Source organism: Somniosus microcephalus, chromosome 1 (genome assembly GCF_052327205.1).
Source record: "Somniosus microcephalus isolate GS21.2 chromosome 1, FLI_Smic_1.0, whole genome shotgun sequence".
NCBI classification, from domain to species: Eukaryota; Metazoa; Chordata; class Chondrichthyes; order Squaliformes; family Somniosidae; genus Somniosus; species Somniosus microcephalus.
The window spans coordinates 461,149,090-461,177,026 of NC_140987.1; the positions used below are offsets into that span (position 1 = coordinate 461,149,090).

Below are 27,937 nucleotides of genomic sequence, written 5' to 3' on the forward strand. Positions count from 1 at the left end.
GACCACCGTTATTGGGACGTGAATGGATCAGAAAGATAAGTTTAGGCTGGCACTCCATTCAGGCACTGATGGTGGCTGGTAAAAAGGATGACGACGTCACTCGTGGACGATTGTCAACAATCTTAGCTGACGCCAAAGAGGTATTTCAACAAGAACTGGGCACTCTTAAAGGCGTAACCGCCTCGATAAAAATAGAGGAGAATGCAATTCCCAAGTTTTCCAAAGCAAGACTGGTACCATATGCAATTCGCCCAGCCGTCGAGGCAGAGCTGGAGAATCTGGAGAATGCAGGCGTGTTATCTAAGGTAGACTGGAGCGAGTGGGCGACACCCATCGTTCCTGTCATGAAGAAAACGTTAAACAATAAGTCTGAGGAGCCAAGGAAGGTTTGCATCTGTGGGGACTTCAAGGTGACAGTGAACCCAGTCATTCACACAGTACAATATCCTCTTCCAAGGATAGAAGATATCTTCGCCTCACTATCTGGAGGGAAGCGTTTTTCAAAAATTGACCTAGCACAAGCATATTTGCAGATGGAGGTTGAAGAATCCTCCAGGAAGTATCTCACGATAAACACTCACAAAGGTCTTTACCAGTATCATCGACTGGTATTCGGAGTAGCATCAGCTCCGGCGATATGGCAAACAGCAATGGAACAAGTCCTGCAAGGGATTCCGGGGACTCAGTGTTACTTGGACGACATCCTAGTGACAGGTGAAGATGACAGTGAACACCTTGCCAACCTAGAGCAGGTGCTCACTGGACTACGTGAACATGGGCTACGAGCCAATCGTCCCGAGTGCGAGTTTTTTAAGAAACGGATAACGTATTGTGGCCACGTGATTGATGAAGAGGGGTTGCATAAGTCCCCTGACAAAATTGAAGCGGTAGTTAAGGCTCCAGCGCCTGAAAATGTGTCGCAACTGAGGTCATTCCTCGGATTGGTGAATTATTACCATAAGTTTTTGCCGAATTTGTCCACAATTCTGCATCCACTGAACGCCCTACTACGAACGGGAGTAGCATGGAAATGGAGCGATGAATGTAAGCGGGCCTTTCAGAAGAGTAAGGACCTAATCACTTCAAGAGAAGTATTGGCTCACTACAACCCATCACTACCGATAAGATTGGCGTGTGATGTGTCTCCCTACGGCATTGGGGCGGTACTGTCACATAAATTCCTTGATGGTTCAGAGAGGCCGATAGCTTTTGCGTCACGCTCGTTAACTTCAGCCGAGCGTAACTACGCCCAGATTGACAGAGAGGCCCTCAGCCTGGTGTGGGGGGTGAAGAAGTTCAATCACTACCTGCACGGTCAGAAATTTACTCTACTAACTGATCATCAACCTCTCGTCTCCATTTTCAACCCTCAGAAGGGCGTACCGATAATGACGGCACAACGGCTACAGAGGTGGTCCCTTTTCCTAGGGGCGCACCAATATGACATCGAGTACAAAGGAACTAAACAGCATGGGAATGCTGATGGATTGTCGCGCCTACCGTTGCCAACGGTGGAAGAAGAACTGGCAGTGGATCCAGTGGAGTTATTCCACTCGACTATAGTCGAATGTCTCCCTGTGACGAATGCAAACATAGAAAAGGAAACACAAAATGACCCGACACTCTCCTGGGTCTATGATTTAACGCTGAAGGGATGGCCAGCACATGGCGAACCACTGCTGCCAGCATTCTCGCCGAGAAGAGAACAGCTGTCAGTGTGCAGAGGAAGCTTGATGTGTGGATCCAGAGTAGTAATTCCACCCAAATTGAAGGATAGAGTGCTCAATGAGCTTTATGAGGGTCATCTGGGAGGGGTAAAAATGAAGAACTTAGCCAGAGCGTTTGTGTGGTGGCCGGGAATCGATAGAGAAATCGAAGAGATGACCAAGAGCTGTACAGGATGCCAGAAGGTCCAAATCGCCCCACCACAAGCCCCTCTACATCCACGGGAGTGGCCCTCATCTTCATGGCAAAGGGTGCACATTGATTTTGCTGGTCCCTTTATGGACTCGATGTTTTTAATTGCGGTGGATGCACATTCAAAGTGGCCAGAGGTAATAAAAATGTCCTCAACCACCACAGAAAAAACTATCACAGTCTTATGAACCATATTCGCCAGGAATGGGCTGCCTGAACAGATTTGCTCTGACAATGGACCACAGTTTGTGTCTGAAGAGTTCCGGAGGTTCTTAAAGAACAATGGTGTTAAGCATTACACATCTGCCCCATATCATCCAGCCAATAATGGATTGGCCGAGAGGTTTGTCCAAACATTCAAGAAGGCTATCAAGGCAATGTGTAATGAAGATATACCCCTACAACACAAAGTGGATAACTTCTTGTTTGCCTACCAGAATGCGACACATGCGGTTACCAACCAAACTCCAGCTATGATGTTCTTCAATCGAAGACTACGATGCCGCTTGGATTTGGTTAAGCCAAACGTCCAAAGAGATGTGGAGAACAGGCAGTTTCAGAATATGAATGAAAGGCTGACCAGGAGTTTTAAGATAGGTCAACCAGTGTTGGCCCGGGACTACCGCACAGAGAAATGGCAGCCAGGAACGATCTGTACACGGCAAGGACCTCTAATGTATACCGTGGATGTTGGAGAGAGCATTGTAAGACACCATGCTGACCAGATTCTGGAGTCACTGGAAAACGTCAACTCCACACCATGATCTGATACACCTGGCGATGAAACCGGAGTACCAATTGCATCTACCGCAGAATCGGTGATATTGGAAGCAGACGAACCAAACAACGACATTGATCCTGACTCAACCTTGCCAGAAGAACCTGATATCCCAAAGAGGCGTTATCCAGACAGAATCAGGAAGCCTCCTCAAAGACTGAACTTATAATTGCTTAACTTCAACCAATGTATCTAGCAACCGTAATTGTAATTGTTATTAGTTATTATTTAATTGTTAAATGAATATTGTGTACTGTTTATCTAAAAGGGGAGGAATTGTTGTGTATGTACCTTTAAGGGAATAACTGGTCTCAGACTGCAGTACCGGCAGTGACCACCCCTGTATAAAAGTCCCTAGCAGGCTTCTGTAGTTTCAGTTTCCAGGTTGTCTCCATTCAGTAAAGACTTGTTATAATCAACTCCTGCAGTCCGTGTCTCAATTATACACGGACATATTATTACCAGTGCTCCAAGATTACTCCATTTATTAGCAGCAAAATAAACCTTTTGTTTGACGCTAACAGAAACAGCCTTTGTCTCTTCAAGTCACTCGGGCAGTGTAAGGATGTTCTTGCCATGAGCTGGTGGGATGAGGTTTCTTGATGGGGTTATTTCTGGCACTGGAGTTGGGGCTACACCCAGTGCCGAGTTACACTCTCCTACATCTTGATTAATCTAGCTACAGAAACACACTTCTCCGTTATGTGGCCTCTTTCCATTTTAAGTTTCAATCATTTTCCAAACCACTGCTGAAGTTGCACTCATAGAAAAATCAAAGATACCCGCAGAGCATTTTCCTTAAAAGGCTCTTCTTGTTGTTGTTGCTTAAAAGACAAATTCTAAAATTAGTTGCATAATTCCCACAACACGTGAGTCACTTTACCCCTTTCCCCACTCCACACTGTCACAACAACACCCCAGCCCACATTTTCATATAAAGCTAAGTTATAAATAACCTGTGCCACACTTTCAATCTAGTCGCATGTAGGAGGCTGAGCCTACACATCTTCAGACTGTTGGTCTCAGTAAACCTTCTCATTGTTTCATCCCCAGCGTGGTCCCATTCTGTACTCACTGTCACCAAACTCAGCTTCAGATCAGATACAATAAACAACTTGCATACAGAACCATGTTCGGTTTATGAATGCAAGTTTAGCGAGAAAAAAAAATTACGTTTCCACTTATGGGGGAAACCAGAACTCGGGGCCATCAGTATAAGACAGTCACTGATAAATCCAATCGGGAATTCAGGAGAAACTTCTTTACCCAGAGAGAGGTGAGAATGTGGAACTCGCTCCCACAGGGAGGGGTTGAGGCGAATAGTATCGATGGATTTAAGGGGAAACTAGATAAACACATGAGGGAGAAAGGAATAGCAGGATGTGCTGATGGGGTGAGATGAAGAGGGGTGGGAGGAGGCTCGTGTGGAGCAGAAAATGGAACTAGTTAAAGTGCTCGTGCAGAGAGCCGGCACGGGCTCGACAGGCCAAATGGCCTCCTTCTGTGCTGTAAACATTCTATGATTCTATGATTCTATGATTCTATTCTACAATGTTAACTGCTGCCCAGAGATGTTCTTTTTTGGCAATGTTATTGTCCCTACATCCTGCAGTGTTGGAATCTGTCTCTATGCATTATTCTCATTCATATCGTGGTGCTGTATCAGTACTAAAATGGCTCTGTTTCATTTAGTTAGTACATGCGATGTTGTAAAGTATGAGCTGAGGGTCTTTAACTTTTGGGACAATCTGAGTGACCACTCTCATCACTGCAGGTTGTGCGTGGAGTCTGTGGGCATTGCCTCCGTGTACAGCCTACACATTTATACTATAAGACCAGAAGATGCATCGACTCTATTCCATTCATGTCTGTTGATCATGGACTCACTCCCACACCCAATGTCGATCCCCTACCTTAGGGACACTAATTTCCTCCTGCAACCTTTGTTTTTTTAGTTTATTATTTTATTAGTGACTATCTTATATTGATGGCCCCCAGTTCTGGATTCCCCCACAAGTGGAAACATCTTCTCTACATCTACCCTATCGAACCCTTCATTATCCTAAAGACCTCTGTCCTGTTTGGAAAACTTTATTAACTTTCATTACATTTTTTTAACATGATTAGAACATAAGAACATAAGAAATAGGAGCAGGAGTCGGCCATTCGGCCCTTCGAGCCTGCTCCACCATTCAATGAGATCATGGCTGATCTTCTGCCTCAACTCCATTCTCCGGCCCTATCGCCATATCCCTTGATGTCCTTACTGGTCAGAAATCTATCGACTTCTGTTTTGAATATACCCAACGACTGAGCCTCCACAGCCCTCTGGGGTAGAGAATTCCAAAGATTCACCACCCTCTGTGTGAAGGAATGTCTTCTCATCTCAGTCCTGAATGGCCTACCCTTTATCTTGAGGCTGTGGCCCCTGGTTCTAGAGTCCCCGGCCAAGGGAAACATTCTCCCAGCATCCACCCTATCAAGCCCTGTAATATCAAGATTGGAGCATCCTCACCTCATTCGAGTCACCTGCAGAGTTTATTGTTTTACAGCTCAGGTTTAGCCTCATGGGCTGCAGACCTCAAACCTCCAGATGCTGACGTTGCTCACAGTGCAATATACTGTTGCATGTTGCAAACCCTTACTCAGTGAGTCATCGGAGTCTGAATGTGTTGCTGCCCTAAATAGAACCAGTGGGTCCATGGCTCAAGCCCAGGCGTGTGTAGTTAGTCAGTATTCACTTGTGAAAGAAAGAAAGAACTTGCATTTCTCCAGCGCCTTTCACCACCTCAGGACGTCCCAAAGCGCTTCACAGCCAATGAAGTACTTTAAAAGCGTAGCCACTGTCGTAATGTAGGAAATGCAGCTGCCCATTTGTGCACAGCAAGATCCCACAAGCAGCAATGAGAAAATGACCAATTAAACTGCTTTGGTGATGTTGGTTACAATAGTGAGCTTCAAAAGTGCGTCATTTGCTGTGAGGCTCTCTGGGACGCCCTGAGGCGGTGTAAGGCGCTGCAGAAATGCTAGTTCGTTCTTTCAAAGGTCAGAGGATTTGTTCTTATACCCTAATGTTGTAGCTATCTCTGTATAGAGTTCTATGAACAGGTGCAGAGAATCTTGGAAGAGGCAGGGCCACATTCTCTACTTACCCGTCATGTTTCTTGTTGAGTTTTGGCTATACAGGTGCCCGTCTGCCCCTTCCAAAAATGCCCATATTTTCTATAAAAATATTTTTTTCTGAATGCCCAAGTCTGTCCCTAACCCTTTGTAACTTAATTTTTTCCTTTGAGTTGTTTTTACCATAGCTAGCGAAGGTGAGTTGATGAGATGGCATTCTCTAGAGGCTGTGCGATATTAATGCACTGTGTTGCCTCTGAGCATTTTCCGCTGTATGGGCAGTTAAGGAAAATATGATTGTAACATCAGTCATGAGAATATGTTGAGCAGAGGAACAAGAATCAGTACCTTCCACATGTGTGCACGCCCAGGAGATCAGAGCATAGGCAAGGTGGAATTGAAAGTGGGTGACAATATTTCGCACCTCCTTCCAGGCACTGTTTCCAATTTAGTATTTTAAGCTGCATTTCTCTAACCTTAAGGATAGTTGGCAGCTTTTTTTAACGTTTTGTGTTCCTTTTCTGATTTTGTAACCTCATTCAACTGCCAACAGCATCAAGCCCTCGCCCCCATCTTCTCAATGCCCAGTTCACCCCTCTCTTCCTGTTAATGTGACGTGCATTTCAAACCCGCCATCTTGCCCACTTCTCCTCCCAGATCCAATGCTCTTTCTCTCTGTGCAATGCGGGATAGAGAGATCCCAAGGGACGAGAAGACTTCTAGTGGCATGGAGGGTGTGGGAAAATACATATGGAGTAAGTGGAGCGGGGTTACGGTGGACATGGCAAAGAACAGGGCGAGTTGGAGAGTTGGGGGGTAATTTTCATCTCATTTTCACCACCTGGGCAGTAACCTTTTTGTTTCATATTCATTCTGGGAATGTGGGCATCGCTGGCAAGGGCGGCATTTATTGCCCATCCCTAACTGCCCTTGAGAAGGTGGTGGTGAGCCGCCTTCTTGAACCGCTGCAGTCCGTGTGGTGAAGGTGCTCCCACAGTGCTGTTAGGGAGGGAGTTCCGGGATTTTGACCCAGCGACGATGAAGGAACGGCGATATATTTCCAAGTCAGGATGGTGTGCGACTTGGAGATGATGGTGTTCCCATGCGCCTGCTGCCCTTGTCCTTCTAGATAGAGCTGTTGAATCAGTTGTCTGTTGTAGAAGCCACCTAATTTTCATCCCATTGAATCCAGGCACCGACGGTGAAACTTACCCCCACGGACTGTAAGCACGGGAAATTCAGAGACATGGCTAGTAAAACTCATATACCAATGGCACTCAAACAATGACATTTGTATGGATATATTAATCTACGATAGCCCAAGAAGATTGCACACAATGTTTACACTGAGGTTAAACTAAGTATGGGTGGGTTTTCCTGAAGGAATAATGATAAAGTCTGAATTTTCTCCGTCCCCTTGGCTCGTATATTGGCTGGTTTGGGACAATATTCTTTGTGTCCTTTCCTTGAAGTCACCTATACTTTGCTTCACGCTAACCTTATCGACCAGCTACATCCGACCTCACCACCATCAGTATCCTGAAGGCAGCATTCACTATTTATTCTAAATACGATTCAGTTAGAGAAAGCATTAGCAACAGAACAAGAAGGTGGTTTGTGGATTTCACTTAGGTGGCCCTGTTGGTTTCCATCCCAAGATAGGATTTAAAGTCCTTTTGAGAGCCTTTTAATGTCTGACATGACACCCACATATAACAAAAGCCACAAGTAACTCCCATCGCCCAATCTTGACGTTAACCCAGCTCAGTGCTGTGTATGATTAATCGGTGGGATGTCACCCATCTGCAATGTCATGGTGACGATGAATATTTTAAAACCAGTCACCCATCAAAGTTGGACAATGAGTTAGTGAAGTTCTGATGTGGGGCTTGTCTCTATCTGAATATTTTTCTGTATCAGCCATTTTTACAAAGGACTATTTAAGATTAGTTATGCATGTGGGTGACTCCTAACTAATGATTACCAAGTAACAGAACATTGGGCACGCTTATGATCAGTTATGTGGAGAGACTGGAGAAGCTAGGATTATTCTCCATGGAGCAGAGAAGGTTAAGGGGAGATTTGATAGAGGCGTTCAAGATCATGAAGGGTTTTGATGGAGTGAATCGGGAGAAACTGTTTCCAGTGGCAGGAGGGTCGGTAACCAGAGGACACAGAGTGAAGGTGATTTGCAAAAGAACCAGAGGGGAGATGCGGAGAATTTTTTTCCGCAGCGAGTTGTTGTGATCTGGAACGCGCTGCCTGAAAGGGCGGTGGAAGCAGTTTCAATAGTAACTTTCAAAAGGGAATTGGAGAAATACTTGAAGGGGAATAGTTTGCGGGGCTCTGGGGAAAGAGCAGGGAGTGGGACTAATTGGAGAGCTCGACCAAAGAGCCGGCACAGGCACGATGGGCCGAATGGCCTCCTCCTGTGCTGTGTGATTCTATGATTCGATGATCTGATAATCTCCTGTGTTGGTTTCCCGATTAGGAAGCGTGTGATTGTACTGTATTCTGCAGCTCATCAGAAAGATACAGACAGCTGCACAGATTCAATAAATTCTGACCGTCAAAAATACAGAAAATATTACAACATTCATACATAAGGAAAAAGAAAATCTTTATTCGGTTATAAGTTTTACATCAGAATAACTAAATTACACAAAAGACTAGTCGAAAAGTAACATTTCTTACATATAAATATTCATGAAAATCAGCAATGCTGTAAAACAATTCATGAAATGTGAACAATTTAATCAAATAAATAGCTTAACCTTAATATTATTAAACAGCAGGAAAACCCCACAATTCTAAACGGATTGTAGTCACTCTCAGGTGGGTTATTTTCGGAGTGTGCTTGGGTCAGATTTGAATTCTGCGCAAAGTACCAAGTACACCAGAAAAATACCCTCACACACACAAATACTCTCACACACAAAATAAACAGCATTAACCCTGCTTCTGTAATTACAAACTTGACAAGTGCAATTTAATTATCCTGTTCCAGAATATGATAAATAAGATATAAAAAAAAATCTTCAGAATTTTCTGAGATGCACATCGAGATTCAGAGTGCCATTTTCGCATTCTGACAAACATTCATGCTAGTACTGAGCTCACAGTAACACTGAATTATTAATGGGAGACTCCCTCTCCACAGGACGGGGGTAACGGGAATAATTAGTGCTTTGTGCAAAAAAAAATCCTGCACAGTCTTGTGCCATTGGGGTGCATTGCCTGGCTGGCACTCCCAGTGAGCAGTGACCAGTGAGCGGTGTCCCAGTGACCAGTGACAGTGAGCAGTGTCCCAGTGACCAGTGACAGTGAGTGGTGTCCCAGTGGCCAGTGACAGTGAGCGGTGTCCCAGTGAGCGGTGAGAGTGAGTGGTGTCCCAGTGAGCAGTGACCAGTGAGCGGTGTCCCAGTGACCAGTGACAGTGAGCGGTGTCCCAGTGAGCGGTGAGAGTGAGTGGTGTCCCAGTGGCCAGTGACAGTGAGCGGTGTCCCAGTGAGCGGTGAGAGTGAGTGGTGTCCCAGTGAGCAGTGACAGTGAGCGGTGTCCCAGTGACCAGTGACAGTGAGCGGTGTCCCAGTGAGCGGTGAGAGTGAGTGGTGTCCCAGTGAGCAGTGACCAGTGAGTGGTGTCCCAGTGGCCAGTGACAGTGAGCGGTGTCCCAGTGAGCAGTGAGCAGTGTCCCAGTGACAGTGAGCAGTGTCCCAGTGAGCAGTGACAGTGAGCAGTGTCCCAGTGACAGTGAGCAGTGCCCCAGTGACAGTGAGCAGTGCCCCAGTGACAGTGAGCAGTGCCCCAGTGTCCCAGTGACAGTGAGCAGTGCCCCAGTGACAGTGAGCAGTGCCCCAGTGTCCCAGTGACAGTGAGCAGTGCCCCAGTGTCCCAGTGACAGTGACCAGTGTCCCAGTGACAGTGACCAGTGTCCCAGTGACAGTGAGCAGTGCCCCAGTGACAGTGACCAGTGCCCCAGTGACAGTGACCAGTGCCCCAGTGACCAGTGACAGTGAGCAGTGCCCCAGTGTCCCAGTGACAGTGAGCAGTGCCCCAGTGACCAGTGACAGTGAGCAGTGCCCCAGTGACCAGTGACCAGTGTCCCAGTGACAGTGAGCAGTGTCCCAGTGACAGTGAGCAGTGCCCCAGTGACAGTGAGCAGTGCCCCAGTGTCCCAGTGACAGTGAGCAGTGCCCCAGTGTCCCAGTGACAGTGAGCAGTGCCCCAGTGACCAGTGACAGTGAGCAGTGCCCCAGTGACAGTGACCAGTGACAGTGCCCCAGTGTCCCAGTGACAGTGAGCAGTGCCCCAGTGACCAGTGACAGTGAGCAGTGCCCCAGTGTCCCAGTGACAGTGAGCAGTGCCCCAGTGACCAGTGACAGTGAGCAGTGTCCCAGTGACAGTGAGCAGTGCCCCAGTGACCAGTGACAGTGACCAGTGACAGTGACCAGTGACAGTGACAGTGACCAGTGACAGTGACCAGTGACAGTGACCAGTGTCCCAGTGACAGTGACCAGTGACAGTGACCAGTGACAGTGACCAGTGCCCCAGTGTCAGTGAGCAGTGTCCCAGTGACCAGTGACAGTGACCAGTGACAGTGAGCAGTGACCAGTGACCAGTGACCAGTGAGCGGTGCTGAGAATCGCCAGAGCTGGGGTGAGAGGTGAACAGCTGAAGGCTCCAGCGTGCTGTCGGAACTTGTCACTCGGGACAGTTTGGTCGGTTTTGTTGATGTAGAATAAAGTCAACAGCAAATTTAGAAGGAAAATTACTTTGCAATAACAAAAAATTTTGTTTAGCAAGAACTGCTGGAGCAGTAACACATTACAGTATTTAGAAGATTGAAGAACTTCACTTCCTGAGTGTCTACGGTTCAGTTCCACTTATCAAAGATACATCGCTTCGATTGTTAAACCACTTCATAGGGACAATGGAATAGAATGAGTCTATTTAAAGGTGTTTATCTGCAAACTTACCGAGTGTTTCATTTTTCCTTTCAATATGATGCTTTGTGCGTGCAGTAAGAATAATCTATTATTTCAAACACTCTAAACATATGGTTGAGTTTCAGAGTGCTGGCATTCCCGCACTTGTTCACTGTCATGGTGAGCTTCAGTACCAGCTCACTATATTCACTCCTCTCTTTAACATGCTCACTATTTTTTTCCATTTAAAATCCGCTTAGACAAGTGTTAAAGCGACAGGAGGACACGTGCAACAATGCTGACTGGTAACTCGCTCTGCCCCAGTGTATCGGGCTGTGGTTTTCTGTTTACGAGCTGTAGGCTGCCTTCTCGCTGGTCTACACAGGATGCATTTCTCAACCAACAGTCAGCACTTGCAGTCATTCCTTGCTGAAGATTGCAAGCCTGATCACAACTCCACTCAAGCAAAAAATACATCACCCCCTCAACTTGCAGAATTTGACACCCCACCCTCCCCTCCCTCCCTCCCCCCAAAAAAACCTGGGTATTTAAAGCAAAGTTAATTAAATAATCTTTTCCAGCACAATCCGTAATGGCTTCGAAACTGGGTGATGCAGCTCAGCCCAGAAGGAAGTTGCAGCCAGAAGCACGTGTACAAAATGGCTGATTGTAGGAGTGGGGCCAGGGTGACTGCAGGCAACTCATGAACTCTGGCCTGAAGTATCCCTCGAGTCTTGATGCAAGGAATCTCGCTATCAGTTTCTTGCACCTGACACTCAAGCAGATAGTCCAAGTCAGCAGATCTGCCGGAGTGTGAGCCGGTTCGACTGGCTGTCTTGCAATCATGTTTAGGATGCTGATAATGTAGGTTTTTGCAATTTTCCCAAGTTCCTATGCAAATCCTAAAAGAAGATAATAATAGGACGTCTGATGTTCATTGGGATATTAAACAATTGGCACCGAAAGGGGTGATTAATAAATGTTGAAAAGATTGAATTTTTTTTTTCATCATTTTGTTGCGGAACTGTAGAAGACTGAAATCTTGCCCAAACCTGGACTCCAGGAATACCCTGCGGGAGAGCAGTTAAAAGCAATGGGCCACTGGCGAAAAGACCCGAGCTGTTGAGAAATGGAGCCAATCTTCTATCTGACCGTCGGGTTTTAACAGAAGGAATTAAAGCTGAAAAATACCAAAGTAGGTGGCCGTGTCATAACTCAGCAGGTTTGGGTCAGTCACGGATACAAAGAGCTGGTCTCCTTTTTTCAACTGGAACACTCCACCCTGATTGACTGAGTTGAAACTGGAAGCTTGATTTGTATCCAACGGTGTTTTGGATGCCTTCATGAGAAGAGTAGATTGCTTCTGTGTCCTTTGCAAGTAGATATACTGAAGAAATGGTATGTTGGATATTCCGCCGGTCTTGTCACTGGCTAGTCGAAAACTAACCTGACAGTAGATATAGTAAAGTCCAGGCTCAGTTATAACTAGCTTACCACTGGTGTAGTTTATGTTGCGTGTAAAAGTAAGAAATCCTTCAGCCATCCACTGTCTTATTGGAACCCCTTTGTCACCAGGAAAACTGTTCCCTATTGAACAGAAAATAGCAAACTATTACAGAGAGGCATGATGGACCTAAACTATCTAAATAAACAGTACTGTTTCAACCCATCTAGATCGAATGACAAAGTCCACCCAAGGTAAGCAAATTGTAATAGGCTAGTGACTGGAATCAGGACCACAATAATGAACTCTGAAACGCTTGGCCTTATTTTTTTACGATTGTCTAGATTCTAATCAGCCTTTTCCTGTCCCAAGTCTTGAGTGTTAAAGGTAGACTAACCCAATGGCTCATTGAACCATGTCTTCAATCAGCAGTCTAGTTGCACCAGAACAGAATCATTTAATCCCCACCCAAATGTTCTCCTTTAGCAGGTATTCAAATCTCTACAAACAACATTGTAATCATGAAATCTGTTCACAATAAGTATATTTAAATGATTCACTTTCTATCTCCTCTGGAAAGGAAGAACTTGCATTTATATAGTGCCTTTCGCAACCTCAGGACATCCCACAATGCATCACAGCCAATGAACTACTTTCGAAGTGCGGTTACCGTGGTGACATGGGCAAATGCAGCGGCCAATTTGTGCACAGCAAGGTCCCACAAACAGCAACTGAGATAATGGCCAGTTAATCGGCTTTGGCTCTGCTTGTCAAAGGAATGATGCTGGCAGGAGACCAGGAGACCTCATCTGCTCTTCAGATAGTGCGGTGGGATCTTTAATGTCCACTTGACCAGGCGGATGGGGCCTCAGATGGGGCGGGCACCGTTTCCTCACTTCCACTGGAGTTTCCTGGGATGGGAGAAAAAGGTGCCGAGACCCAATGGAAGCAGGTCCTGCTCCCCAAATTTCAACCGGCCCACCCAGATACCGCTGCCAGGCCTGGGAATTGTGGGGCCAATTCTATCGCTAGTTGTTAATTGATGTGGGCTTGGGAGCAAAACCGCCCGTAAATCAGCAGAGTTTGGCCGTCTGATTCAGAGAACCCTCGGGGTGGCTGAGCTGTGAAATGTGAAAGGTTGCACTAGTACAGTAGGCTCTGCTGAGGTTACGCTTGAGGTTAAAGCACATTGCAAGAGAGCGGAGAAGGAGCATTACTCGCATCCTACACTATTCTCGAACCGAGAATACTTAATGCCGACACCTGCCTAAAAAAGTATTCCATTGATATCTCTCATCTTAATAGCACTAAAAAAGTTCACTGCACATTACTTCATTTATATTTTGACAAGTAACATAGTTCTAACACAGTTCAGAGACGATTCACTAGGTTAATTCCAGAGCTGAGGGGATTGACTTATGAACAAAGGTTGAGCAGGCTGGGCCTATACTCATTGGAGTTTAGAAGAATGAAAGGTGATCTTATTGAAACATATAAGATATTGAGGGGGCTCGACAAGGTAGATGCAGAGAGGATGTTTCCCCTCGTGGGGAAATCTAGAACGCGGGGGCACAGTTTTAGAATAAAGGGTCGCCCTTTTAGAACTGAGAAGAAGAGGAATTTCTTCTCTCAGAGGGTCGTAAACCTGTGGAATTCTCTTCCCCAGAGAGCTGTGGAGGCTGGGTCAGTAAATACATTTAAGGTGGAGATAGACAGATTTTTGCAAGATAAGGGAGTGAAGGGTTATGGGGATCGGGCGGGGAAGTGGCTTTGAGCCCAAGATCAGCCATGATCTTATTGAATGGAGGTTCTTAACGTTATGAATGTAACAATAATCCATGGTTTTCATTCTGAAATATGTTCTTTTTTAGTCTAAATGTTAATTTTGAAGTGATCGCTTATGTTAATCGACCTTCCGTGGCACTGGCCCAGTTGTCCTGGGATCTGACCATGCTTCCTGCAGGTGCACTGGGAGTAACTGGAGGCAGAGCTGGGGGGTGGGGGGGCGGGTTTCTGATTTCTGATATTATTCCCCGAGTCCCACCTCTTCCATCGATGTTTGTGGGGAGAGTCGGGGAGCGCGAATCCCCTCAGGGTGCAGCAGTGAGGCTGCAGGTCTAGATATGGGGGGGGTGTACAGCTCCTCCTAATGGTAGAAGTGTGGAACTGCAGGCGTGACCGTGTGTCACAGAATAGTGATGCCCAAATAAGGAGTGTGTGACATACAGCAAATTTAATATATTACTAATTAACCTCCCACTATATTGCAAATAAAGCAAGGGGATTCCCTGAAAGTGCAATAACAATAAAAACAAATATATTAAAATCATAATGAAATATAATGGAATCCATCTTTATCTATTTCAATATATTTAATATCTTACATTTACATGCACTTCCCATCAACTATTTCCATTATAAATTGCTGTGTCTGTTATAATGCACACTTCCTATGTCAACTTGTCGCACTGTAATTACACCGTCCCGCCAGTGAAATGATTTTTCAGATGACCCTTCAACCTTACCTGCTGTGTTGTCACTTTTATTTATCGCTATAAGGTGAGCTGCTGTACGGTTAGGCTTGTGGATGCTGTCAATTGTTGTGCTAGGAGGGTCACCTAAACATCAAGGTACACAGTGTTAATGGAAACTCAAACAGTGTTACACACGATATCTACAATCAGGTTTCAAACTATGCTGCTTCGTGGAACTGGGCGTCCCAGTTGACAGACCTCACACCAGTTTGCCATTTTTCTTGGTAGCCAAAGGCACACTAAGGACAGGTGTGGGAATTACTGGCTGGACTTCATGTATTGGCAGTGTGGCATGGATTGGTTTCCAGAGCTAGTCTATGCCACGCGAGCAAGCCTAATGCGGTCATTATGTGCAAAAAAGAAAAGACTTGCATTTCTATAGCGTCTTTCACATCCTCAGGATGTCCCAAAGCGCTTCACAGCCAATGAAGTACTTTTTGAAGTGTAGTCACTGTTGTAATGTAGGAAACACAGCAGCCAATTTGTGCACAGCAAGCTCTCACAAACAGCAACGTGATAACGAGCAGATAATCTGTTTTCATGATGTTGGTTGAGGGATAAATATTGGTTAGGACACTGGGGAGAACTCCCCGGCTCTGCTTCGAATAGTGCCATGGGATCTTTTACGTCCACCTGACAGAGCAGACGGGGCCTCGGTTTACCGTCTCATCCGAAGGACGGCACCTCCGATGGTGCAGCACTCCCTCAGCACTGCCCCTCCGACAGTGCAGCACTCCCTCACTGGAGTGTCAGCCTAGATTTTGTGCTCAAGTCTCTGGAGTGGGATTCGACCCACAACCTTCTGACTCAGAGGCGAGTGTGCTGCCCACTGAGCCACAGCTGACACTGACAGTATCAATAATATGTCATTTTCAGTCCTCATCTTGAACAGCAAAAACCAGTTGCACTTATTTGTCACCACAGTGAACATAAGAGGCAGTTAGAAGGAAACAATATATCGAGCTGCGTCAGGTACAGAAACAAAAACCATTGTAGCATTCTGGAGTGTAAGAGATCTAATGTCAGCCTCTGCCGACATTACAACTAGATTATGCTCCATAGGTGAAATATTGCTGGTTCATGAAAGTACTTTGCAGTATCTCAAACTCAAGGAGCTGAGAAATGACTGACTACACAGCAGACTGAATGGTGGCCTTGGAGAGGCCAGTGGCCTGGGCTGGGCTGTCCATCTCTCTGAAACAGGCAGCAGTGCGAACCTTTAATGGGGTCAAGTACCTGCCAGCCTAATAATGATCATCCTAATGCATTTTTATTATTTTGTTTAATTAGACAATTACAATAATCTTGATCTTTAACTGTACGTAAAGCACATTCGAATGCATCATTAAGTACATGAATCAGCAGAACTGTCATATTAAAGTTAAAAAAAACTGTGTTAGAGTAATACAAACCATACAGCTTCCTTTGAAAGCAGAATTAATTCCTTTACTTTGACTATCAATACTGAACTACTTTATAAAGGACACTGAAGACCGTGATCTAGTCAGTGCTATTTCACGGTGCAATAGCCCACTGAAATAGTCTAAGCTGTAATGAATTAATGCTCCATGGGATATGCTTGTGGGGTGTGTGTTGGGGGTTTATATTTGGGTACAGTAACCTACTGGTTATGGTGCTGGTTTAGCAACACAGAACCTGTGAGTTAGAATCCCACTGTAGCAAGTTAAGAAATTGAATTCAACAAATCTGACGATGAAATTCATCATTGGGAAAACCCAATGGGTTTACGACTGTCCCACAGGGAAGGGAACCTGCCATCCACACCTGGTCGGCTCTACACATGACTCCAATTTCAGGCTATGTGGTTGACTCTTAACTGCCCTCAGAGTAACTAGGGATGGGCAACTAACGCTGCCTTGCTAGTGTTGCCCACATCCCAGTAAAAGAATTAATGGCACAATCTATCAGTGAAGAAAGGGACAATGTTTGATCTTTAGTCTGAATAAGCAGAGCCCCCTCACTAACCCGACCCCAATCACACATTAACCATGCTACAGTACTGTAGTACAGTTGGTTTATGGTTTCTAAAACTTAACTTTTTTCATTTTAGATTTCTCTGTGGTGAAAATGCAAATGCTGATGATCAGCGTGTGCACTGCACACCGAGTGAGCAGGCTGGGCCAGACACGCAGCATTTATCTGTGCGATCAAAGGAGGAGTTTGAAACAGCCACGCTCTGCCTTGAGGTTTAGGCGCTATTAATTTATGGAACAACTGCCTGCAGCAGTCGATCAGCCGGAATCTGACAGTGTCTAATCTCAAAATAACCTTTAGCAATATCTGAGCAAAGTAACTGCGTGGCTCTGTTAAAATGCTCAGGTAAATATTTCCCCATCTCCCCTCGATACAAATCCCACTATCTCTTAGCTCAGAATTAGATTCAGTTTATGTGAATTATTCTTTTTTCCCCAATGAAATACCTAATGGCAACATTATCTTTGGTGTTTTGTTAAGTGTAAAGCTCAGTTTGGCCAATGCTAATCACACTATCACGTGATTCTCTTCGGGCTGGAGTCACCGGGTTCCTGTCATTTCTGGTGCATTGTGTTCATCTCCTTAAAGTCCACTTGGACTGAATTTGACTGAAACTGAATGTGGATTTTAATTTTTTGACTGCAGGTTACAGTTAAGAGACTGTAATATAGTCACAGTGTCACTTACCTTGCTGCCTGTCAGATGTTGGTTGGTCCGTGTCATGTCGCGACTCTTCGGTGCCCTTAGATAGGTACTGAAAGGATAAAGAACCACACAATTAGCATCTTAAAGTAAAGATTACAGCAGGGAGGGGGAAGAGGCCATTCGCCCCATTGACCCCACGCTAACCTGGCCCATGTTGATCGTTCTATCGTGGACTTTCCTCCCGCACCAACTGTTGATCCCTAACTTTAGAGACACCAATTTCCTTTCTCCCCTTAAAGAAACAAACAGTGCTTTTAAACATCTCTATAATCCTCAAATCCCTGCCCAACAGATTCCAACATAAGGAAATTGCAACAAAAAAGGCCTATTATTTAATCAGGCTCATTCCTTCCACAATCCATGTTAGGAACATAAGAAATAGGAGCAGGAGTTGGCCATTTGGCCCCTCGAGCCTGCTCCGCCATTCAATAAGATCATGGCTGATCTTCTACCTCATCTCCACTTTCCTGCACTATCCCCATATCCCTTGATTCCCTTAATATTCAAAAATCTATCGATCTCTGTCTTGAATATACTCAACAACTGAGCCTCCACAGCCCGCTGGGGTAGAGAATTCCAAAGATTCACCGCCCTCTGAGTGAAGAAATTTCTCCTCATCTCAGTCCTAAATGGCCGACCCCTTATTCTGAGACTATGCCCCCTGGTTCGAGACTCTCCAGCCAGGGGAAACATCCTCCCTGCATCTACCCTGTCAAACCCCTTCAGAATCTTGTATGTTTCAATGAGGAAGAAAGATCTTGCATTTATATAGCAGCTTATTGTCTCTCAGAAATATCCCCAAACTTCCGATAGAATGAATGGCATTGAGCAATTACTGTTGTTATGGGGATAAACACCTCGACCTATTCACACACAACAACCTTCCAGAACGAGCAATGAGCTGAACCAACAGTTCATTTGTACTTTTGGTGATGTTGGTTGAGGAAGGGATGTTGGCCAGGGCACAGGAGAACTTCCCCTGCTCTGCTTCCATTGTTCTTTAATGTCCATCTCAGAAGGCAGATAGTTTAAGATTGCAACCAAAGTACAACACCTCAGACAGTGCAGCGCTCCCTCAGTACTGCCCCTCCGACAGTGCAGCGCTTCCTTAGTACTGCCCCTCCGACAGTGCAGCACTCCCTCAGTACTGCCCTCCGACAGTGCAGCGCTTCCTCAGTACTGCCTCTCCGACAGTGCAGCGCTCCCTCAGTACTGCCCCTCCGACAGTGCAGCGCTTCCTTAGTACTGCCCCTCCGACAGTGCAGCGCTCCCTCAGTACTGCCCCTCCGACAGTGCAGCGCTTCCTCAGTACTGCCCCTCCGACAGTGCGCGCTCCCTCAGTACTGCCCCTCCGACAGTGCAGCGCTTCCTCAGTACTGCCTCTCCGACAGTGCAGCGCTCCCTCAGTACTGCCCCTCCAACAGTGCAGCACTTCCTTAGTACTGCCCCTGCGACAGTGCAGCGCTTCCTTAGTACTGCCCCTGCGACAGTGCAGCGCTTCCTTAGTACTGCCCCTGCGACAGTGCGGTGCTCCCTCAGTACTGCCCCTCCGACAGTGCGCGCTCCCTCAGTACTGCCCCTCCGACAGTGCAGCGCTTCCTCAGTACTGCCTCTCCGACAGTGCAGCGCTCCCTCAGTACTGCCCCTGCGACAGTGCAGCGCTTCCTTAGTACTGCCCCTGCGACAGTGCGGTGCTCCCTCAGTACTGCCCCTCCGACAGTGCGCGCTCCCTCAGTACTGCCCCTCCGACAGTGCAGCGCTTCCTCAGTACTGCCTCTCCGACAGTGCAGCGCTCCCTCAGTACTGCCCCTCCGACAGTGCAGCACTTCCTTAGTACTGCCCCTGCGACAGTGCAGCGCTTCCTTTGTACTGCCCCTCCGACAGTGCGCGCTCCCTCAGTACTGCCCCTGCGACAGTGCGGTGCTCCCTCAGTACTGCCCCTGCGACAGTGCGGTGCTCCCTCAGTACTGACACTCCGACCATTTCTTCCCCTGGGCAAATGTTTTGCTGACTCTGTCCAAAATTAAATCTGATGAAACCTCTGAACGCCCATCTGACGTCTCCTGCAATGCTGTCCATCCTTGACCACTCGATATTCCATCTCCACGGCCACAGCAGCCCAGGAACCCTGCTTCTCCAGCACATTGTTTCACCATCTCTATCTGTACTTTCCTGAACAACCCTGGACTCTACACCGAATCACAAACGAAACCAGCACTTTGAAAACATCTGGTCAATGGTTTAAGTTCTTTGTCTGAGAATTTATTCCGCATCTCCACTGCTGTGTAAAATATGAAATCTTTATGATGTGAGTGTTCTGACAAGTGCTCTAACAGTGTGTGAGGCTGTCCTGCAATTGTTTACAACACTGCTCCCGTGCTCGCCAGGCAATCTTGAACAGGAACAAACATATTTAGTTGCAGTATTTCGCAGTTGACCTAATTTTAATAAATATATCTAGGCACATCAAAGATCGCCATACTGACCACACTAATGGAACCATTTCTACAAACAGCTCATTTACAATCACTGGAAAGTAGCAAGATATTGCTGCGATAGCGCTGAGCGTTGACCAAGTTTGCTGTCTCTCGGGAGGGTTTACCTTGTGAACCAACTGCTGCAGTTTGGACCTTTTCTCATCACAGGACAGCACGCTTGTTTTATTATTTTTATTTTCACAGTCCTTTATAATTTTAAGGAACAGATATTCTGGCTCCGAGCTCACGATTTCCTGAACCTTTTGAGAAAACAGAGAACAAAAATGTGATAGAGTTTGAAAGCACAGATAACAAGATCCACAATTTTGTACTATCTTTCAGACTAAATAACCAGGTTACCTTAATGATGCAAGCTTTGCTCTGCCCCAATGATCATAGCCTCCCCAATGATCAGACTCTCCCCCAATGATCAGACTCTCCCCAATGATCAGACTCTCCCCAATGATCAGACTCTCCCCAATGATCAGACTCTCCCCAATGATCAGACTCTCCCCAATGATCAGACTCTCCCCAATGATCAGACTCTCCCCAATGATCAGACTCTCCCCCAATGATCAGACTCTCCCCCAATGATCAGACTCTCCCCAATGATCAGACTCTCCCCCAATGATCAGACTCTCCCCAATGATCAGACTCCCCCCAATGATCAGACTCTCCCCAATGATCAGACTCTCCCCAATGATCAGACTCTCCCCCAATGATCAGACTCTCCCCAATGATCAGACTCCCCCCAATGATCAGACTCTCCCCAATGATCAGACTCTCCCCAATGATCAGACTCTCCCCAATGATCAGACTCTCCCCCAATGATCAGACTCTCCCCCAATGATCAGACTCTCCCCCAATGATCAGACTCTCCCCAATGATCAGACTCTCCCCAATGATCAGACTCCCCCCAATGATCAGACTCTCCCCCAATGATCAGACTCCCCCCAATGATCAGACTCTCCCCCAATGATCAGACTCTCCCCAATGATCAGACTCTCCCCAATGATCAGACTCTCCCCAATGATCAGACTCCCCCAATGATCAGACTCTCCCCAATGATCAGACTCTCCCCAATGATCAGACTCCCCCCAATGATCAGACTCTCCCCAATGATCAGACTCTCCCCAATGATCAGACTCTCCCCCAATGATCAGACTCTCCCCCAATGATCAGACTCTCCCCAATGATCAGACTCTCCCCAATGATCAGACTCTGTCCCAATGATCAGACTCTCCCCCAATGATCAGACTCTCCCCCAATGATCAGACTCTCCCCCAATGATCAGACTCTCCCCAATGATCAGACTCTCCCCCAATGATCAGACTCTCCCCAATGATCAGACTCCCCCCAATGATCAGACTCTCCCCCAATGATCAGACTCTCCCCCAATGATCAGACTCCCCCCAATGATCAGACTCTCCCCCAATGATCAGACTCTCCCCCAATGATCAGACTCTCCCCCAATGATCAGACTCTCCCCAATGATCAGACTCTCCCCCAATGATCAGACTCTCCCCAATGATCAGACTCCCCCCAATGATCAGACTCTCCCAATGATCAGACTCTCCCCAATGATCAGACTCTCCCCCAATGATCAGACTCTCCCCAATGATCAGACTCCCCCCAATGATCAGACTCTCCCCAATGATCAGACTCTCCCCAATGATCAGACTCTCCCCCAATGATCAGACTCTCCCCAATGATCAGACTCCCCCCAATGATCAGACTCTCCCCAATGATCAGACTCTCCCCAATGATCAGACTCTCCCCAATGATCAGACTCTCCCCCAATGATCAGACTCTCCCCCAATGATCAGACTCTCCCCCAATGATCAGACTCTCCCCAATGATCAGACTCTCCCCAATGATCAGACTCTCCCCCAATGATCAGACTCCCCCCAATGATCAGACTCTCCCCCAATGATCAGACTCTCCCCAATGATCAGACTCTCCCCAATGATCAGACTCCCCCCAATGATCAGACTCTCCCCAATGATCAGACTCCCCCCAATGATCAGACTCTCCCCAATGATCAGACTCCCCCCAATGATCAGACTCTCCCCAATGATCAGACTCCCCCCAATGATCAGACTCTCCCCAATGATCAGACTCCCCCCAATGATCAGACTCTCCCCAATGATCAGACTCCCCCCAATGATCAGACTCTCCCCAATGATCAGACTCTCCCCAATGATCAGACTCTCCCCAATGATCAGACTCCCCCCAATGATCAGACTCTCCCCAATGATCAGACTCTCCCCAATGATCAGACTCTCCCCAATGATCAGACTCTCCCCAATGATCAGACTCTCCCAATGATCAGACTCTCCCCAATGATCAGACTCTCCCCAATGATCAGACTCCCCCCAATGATCAGACTCCCCCCAATGATCAGACTCTCCCCCAATGATCAGACTCCCCCCAATGATCAGACTCCCCCCAATGATCAGACTCCCCCAATGATCAGACTCTCCCCAATGATCAGACTCTCCCCAATGATCAGACTCTCCCCAATGATCAGACTCTCCCCAATGATCAGACTCTCCCCAATGATCAGACTCTCCCCAATGATCAGACTCCCCCCAATGATCAGACTCTCCCCCAATGATCAGACTCTCCCCAATGATCAGACTCTGTCCCAATGATCAGACTCCCCCAATGATCAGACTCCCCCCAATGATCAGACTCTCCCCAATGATCAGACTCTCCCCAATGATCAGACTCTGTCCCAATGATCAGACTCCCCCCAATGATCAGACTCTCCCCAATGATCAGACTCTCCCCAATGATCAGACTCCCCCCAATGATCAGACTCTCCCCAATGATCAGACTCTCCCCAATGATCAGACTCCCCCCAATGATCAGACTCCCCAATGATCAGACTCCCCCCAATGATCAGACTCCCCCAATGATCAGACTCTCCCCAATGATCAGACTCTCCCCAATGATCAGACTCCCCCCAATGATCAGACTCTCCCCAATGATCAGACTCCCCCCAATGATCAGACTCCCCCCAATGATCAGACTCCCCCAATGATCAGACTCTCCCCAATGATCAGACTCCCCCCAATGATCAGACTCTCCCCAATGATCAGACTCCCCCAATGATCAGACTCTCCCCAATGATCAGACTCTCCCCAATGATCAGACTCTCCCCAATGATCAGACTCTCCCCAATGATCAGACTCTCCCAATGATCAGACTCTCCCCAATGATCAGACTCTCCCCAATGATCAGACTCTCCCCAATGATCAGACTCTCCCAATGATCAGACTCTCCCCCAATGATCAGACTCCCCCCCAATGATCAGACTCTCCCAATGATCAGACTCTGTCCCAATGATCAGACTCTCCCCCAATGATCAGACTCTCCCCAATGATCAGACTCTCCCCAATGATCAGACTCTCCCCAATGATCAGACTCTGTCCCAATGATCAGACTCTCCCCAATGATCAGACTCTCCCCAATGATCAGACTCTCCCCAATGATCAGACTCCCCCCAATGATCAGACTCTCCCCAATGATCAGACTCCCCCAATGATCAGACTCTCCCCAATGATCAGACTCTCCCCAATGATCAGACTCTCCCCAATGATCAGACTCTCCCCAATGATCAGACTCTCCCCAATGATCAGACTCTCCCCAATGATCAGACTCTCCCCAATGATCAGACTCTGTCCCAATGATCAGACTCCCCCCAATGATCAGACTCTCCCAATGATCAGACTCTCCCCAATGATCAGACTCTCCCAATGATCAGACTCTCCCCAATGATCAGACTCTCCCCAATGATCAGACTCCCCCCAATGATCAGACTCTCCCCAATGATCAGACTCTCCCCAATGATCAGACTCTCCCCAATGATCAGACTCTCCCCAATGATCAGACTCCCCCCAATGATCAGACTCTCCCCAATGATCAGACTCTCCCAATGATCAGACTCCCCCCAATGATCAGACTCTCCCAATGATCAGACTCCCCCCAATGATCAGACTCCCCCCAATGATCAGACTCCCCCCCAATGATCAGACTCTCCCCAATGATCAGACTCTCCCCAATGATCAGACTCTCCCCAATGATCAGACTCTCCCCCAATGATCAGACTCCCCCCAATGATCAGACTCTCCCCAATGATCAGACTCTGTCCCAATGATCAGACTCTCCCCAATGATCAGACTCTCCCCAATGATCAGACTCCCCCCAATGATCAGACTCCCCCCAATGATCAGACTCTCCCCAATGATCAGACTCCCCCAATGATCAGACTCTCCCCAATGATCAGACTCTCCCCAATGATCAGACTCTCCCCAATGATCAGACTCTCCCCAATGATCAGACTCTCCCCAATGATCAGACTCTCCCCAATGATCAGACTCTCCCCAATGATCAGACTCTCCCCAATGATCAGACTCCCCCCAATGATCAGACTCTCCCCAATGATCAGACTCTCCCCAATGATCAGACTCTCCCCAATGATCAGACTCTCCCCAATGATCAGACTCCCCCCAATGATCAGACTCCCCCAATGATCAGACTCCCCCCAATGATCAGACTCTCCCCAATGATCAGACTCTCCCCAATGATCAGACTCTCCCCAATGATCAGACTCTCCCCAATGATCAGACTCTCCCCAATGATCAGACTCTCCCCAATGATCAGACTCTCCCCAATGATCAGACTCCCCCCAATGATCAGACTCTCCCCAATGATCAGACTCTCCCCAATGATCAGACTCTCCCCAATGATCAGACTCTCCCCAATGATCAGACTCTCCCCCAATGATCAGACTCTCCCCAATGATCAGACTCCCCCCAATGATCAGACTCTCCCCAATGATCAGACTCCCCCCAATGATCAGACTCTCCCCAATGATCAGACTCTCCCCAATGATCAGACTCTCCCCAATGATCAGACTCCCCCAATGATCAGACTCTCCCCAATGATCAGACTCTCCCCCAATGATCAGACTCTCCCCAATGATCAGACTCTCCCCAATGATCAGACTCCCCCCAATGATCAGACTCTCCCCAATGATCAGACTCTCCCCAATGATCAGACTCCCCCCAATGATCAGACTCTCCCCAATGATCAGACTCTCCCCAATGATCAGACTCTCCCCAATGATCAGACTCTCCCCAATGATCAGACTCTCCCCCAATGATCAGACTCTCCCCAATGATCAGACTCTCCCAATGATCAGACTCTCCCCAATGATCAGACTCCCCCAATGATCAGACTCTCCCCAATGATCAGACTCTCCCCAATGATCAGACTCTCCCCAATGATCAGACTCTCCCCAATGATCAGACTCTGTCCCCAATGATCAGACTCTCCCCAATGATCAGACTCTCCCCAATGATCAGACTCTCCCCAATGATCAGACTCCCCCCAATGATCAGACTCTCCCCAATGATCAGACTCTCCCCAATGATCAGACTCCCCCCAATGATCAGACTCTCCCCAATGATCAGACTCTCCCAATGATCAGACTCCCCCAATGATCAGACTCCCCCCAATGATCAGACTCTCCCCAATGATCAGACTCTCCCCAATGATCAGACTCCCCCCAATGATCAGACTCTCCCCAATGATCAGACTCTCCCCAATGATCAGACTCCCCCCAATGATCAGACTCTCCCAATGATCAGACTCTCCCCAATGATCAGACTCTCCCAATGATCAGACTCTCCCCCAATGATCAGACTCTCCCCCAATGATCAGACTCTCCCCAATGATCAGACTCTCCCCAATGATCAGACTCTCCCCCAATGATCAGACTCTCCCCAATGATCAGACTCTCCCCAATGATCAGACTCTCCCCCAATGATCAGACTCTCCCCCAATGATCAGACTCTCCCCAATGATCAGACTCTCCCCAATGATCAGACTCTCCCCAATGATCAGACTCTCCCCAATGATCAGACTCCCCCAATGATCAGACTCTCCCCAATGATCAGACTCTCCCAATGATCAGACTCTCCCCAATGATCAGACTCTCCCCAATGATCAGACTCTCCCCAATGATCAGACTCTCCCCAATGATCAGACTCTCCCCAATGATCAGACTCTCCCCAATGATCAGACTCTCCCCAATGATCAGACTCTCCCCAATGATCAGACTCTCCCCAATGATCAGACTCTCCCCCAATGATCAGACTCTCCCCAATGATCAGACTCTCCCCAATGATCAGACTCTCCCCAATGATCAGACTCTCCCCCAATGATCAGACTCTCCCCAATGATCAGACTCTCCCAATGATCAGACTCCCCCAATGATCAGACTCTCCCCCAATGATCAGACTCTCCCCAATGATCAGACTCTCCCCCAATGATCAGACTCTCCCCCAATGATCAGACTCTCCCCAATGATCAGACTCTCCCCAATGATCAGACTCTCCCCAATGATCAGACTCTCCCCAATGATCAGACTCTCCCCAATGATCAGACTCTCCCCAATGATCAGACTCTCCCCAATGATCAGACTCTCCCCAATGATCAGACTCTCCCCCAATGATCAGACTCTCCCCAATGATCAGACTCTCCCCAATGATCAGACTCTCCCCAATGATCAGACTCTCCCCAATGATCAGACTCTCCCCAATGATCAGACTCTCCCCAATGATCAGACTCTCCCCAATGATCAGACTCTCCCCAATGATCAGACTCTCCCCAATGATCAGACTCTCCCCAATGATCAGACTCTCCCCAATGATCAGACTCTCCCCAATGATCAGACTCTCCCCAATGATCAGACTCTCCCCAATGATCAGACTCTCCCCAATGATCAGACTCCCCCAATGATCAGACTCTCCCCAATGATCAGACTCTCCCCAATGATCAGACTCTCCCCCAATGATCAGACTCTCCCCAATGATCAGACTCTCCCCAATGATCAGACTCTCCCCAATGATCAGACTCTCCCCAATGATCAGACTCTCCCCAATGATCAGACTCTCCCAATGATCAGACTCTCCCCAATGATCAGACTCCCCCAATGATCAGACTCCCCAATGATCAGACTCTCCCCAATGATCAGACTCTCCCCAATGATCAGACTCTCCCCAATGATCAGACTCTCCCCAATGATCAGACTCTCCCCAATGATCAGACTCTCCCCAATGATCAGACTCTCCCCAATGATCAGACTCTCCCCAATGATCAGACTCTCCCCAATGATCAGACTCTCCCCAATGATCAGACTCTCCCCAATGATCAGACTCTCCCCAATGATCAGACTCTCCCCAATGATCAGACTCTCCCCAATGATCAGACTCTCCCCAATGATCAGACTCTCCCCAATGATCAGACTCTCCCCAATGATCAGACTCTCCCCAATGATCAGACTCTCCCCAATGATCAGACTCTCCCCAATGATCAGACTCTCCCCAATGATCAGACTCCCCAATGATCAGACTCTCCCCAATGATCAGACTCTCCCAATGATCAGACTCTCCCCAATGATCAGACTCTCCCCAATGATCAGACTCTCCCCAATGATCAGACTCTCCCCAATGATCAGACTCTCCCCAATGATCAGACTCTCCCCAATGATCAGACTCTCCCCAATGATCAGACTCTCCCAATGATCAGACTCTCCCAATGATCAGACTCTCCCCAATGATCAGACTCCCCCAATGATCAGACTCTCCCCAATGATCAGACTCTCCCCAATGATCAGACTCTCCCCAATGATCAGACTCTCCCCAATGATCAGACTCTCCCCAATGATCAGACTCTCCCCAATGATCAGACTCTCCCCAATGATCAGACTCTCCCCAATGATCAGACTCTCCCCAATGATCAGACTCTCCCCCAATGATCAGACTCTCCCCAATGATCAGACTCTCCCCAATGATCAGACTCTGTCCCCAATGATCAGACTCTCCCCAATGATCAGACTCTCCCCAATGATCAGACTCTCCCCAATGATCAGACTCTCCCCAATGATCAGACTCTCCCCAATGATCAGACTCTCCCCAATGATCAGACTCTCCCCAATGATCAGACTCCCCCAATGATCAGACTCTCCC

General features: G+C 47.5%; 1 protein-coding gene across 1 annotated transcript in view; it reads right to left on the reverse strand.

Annotated features, from left to right (window-relative positions):
- Nucleotides 1-11,273: 11,273 nt before the first annotated feature.
- Nucleotides 11,274-27,937, reverse strand: part of cd40lg (CD40 ligand) — a 26,088-nt gene continuing 9,424 nt past the window's right edge. The window contains exons 2-5 of the mRNA XM_086002295.1: nucleotides 20,024-20,158; nucleotides 17,404-17,470; nucleotides 14,713-14,805; nucleotides 11,274-12,330 (exon numbers count right to left, since the gene is read on the reverse strand). Coding sequence (XP_085858421.1) covers nucleotides 11,918-12,330; nucleotides 14,713-14,805; nucleotides 17,404-17,470; nucleotides 20,024-20,158 — 708 coding nt within the window. The 3' untranslated portion in view covers nucleotides 11,274-11,917. The remainder of the gene's footprint in view (nucleotides 12,331-14,712; nucleotides 14,806-17,403; nucleotides 17,471-20,023; nucleotides 20,159-27,937) is intronic.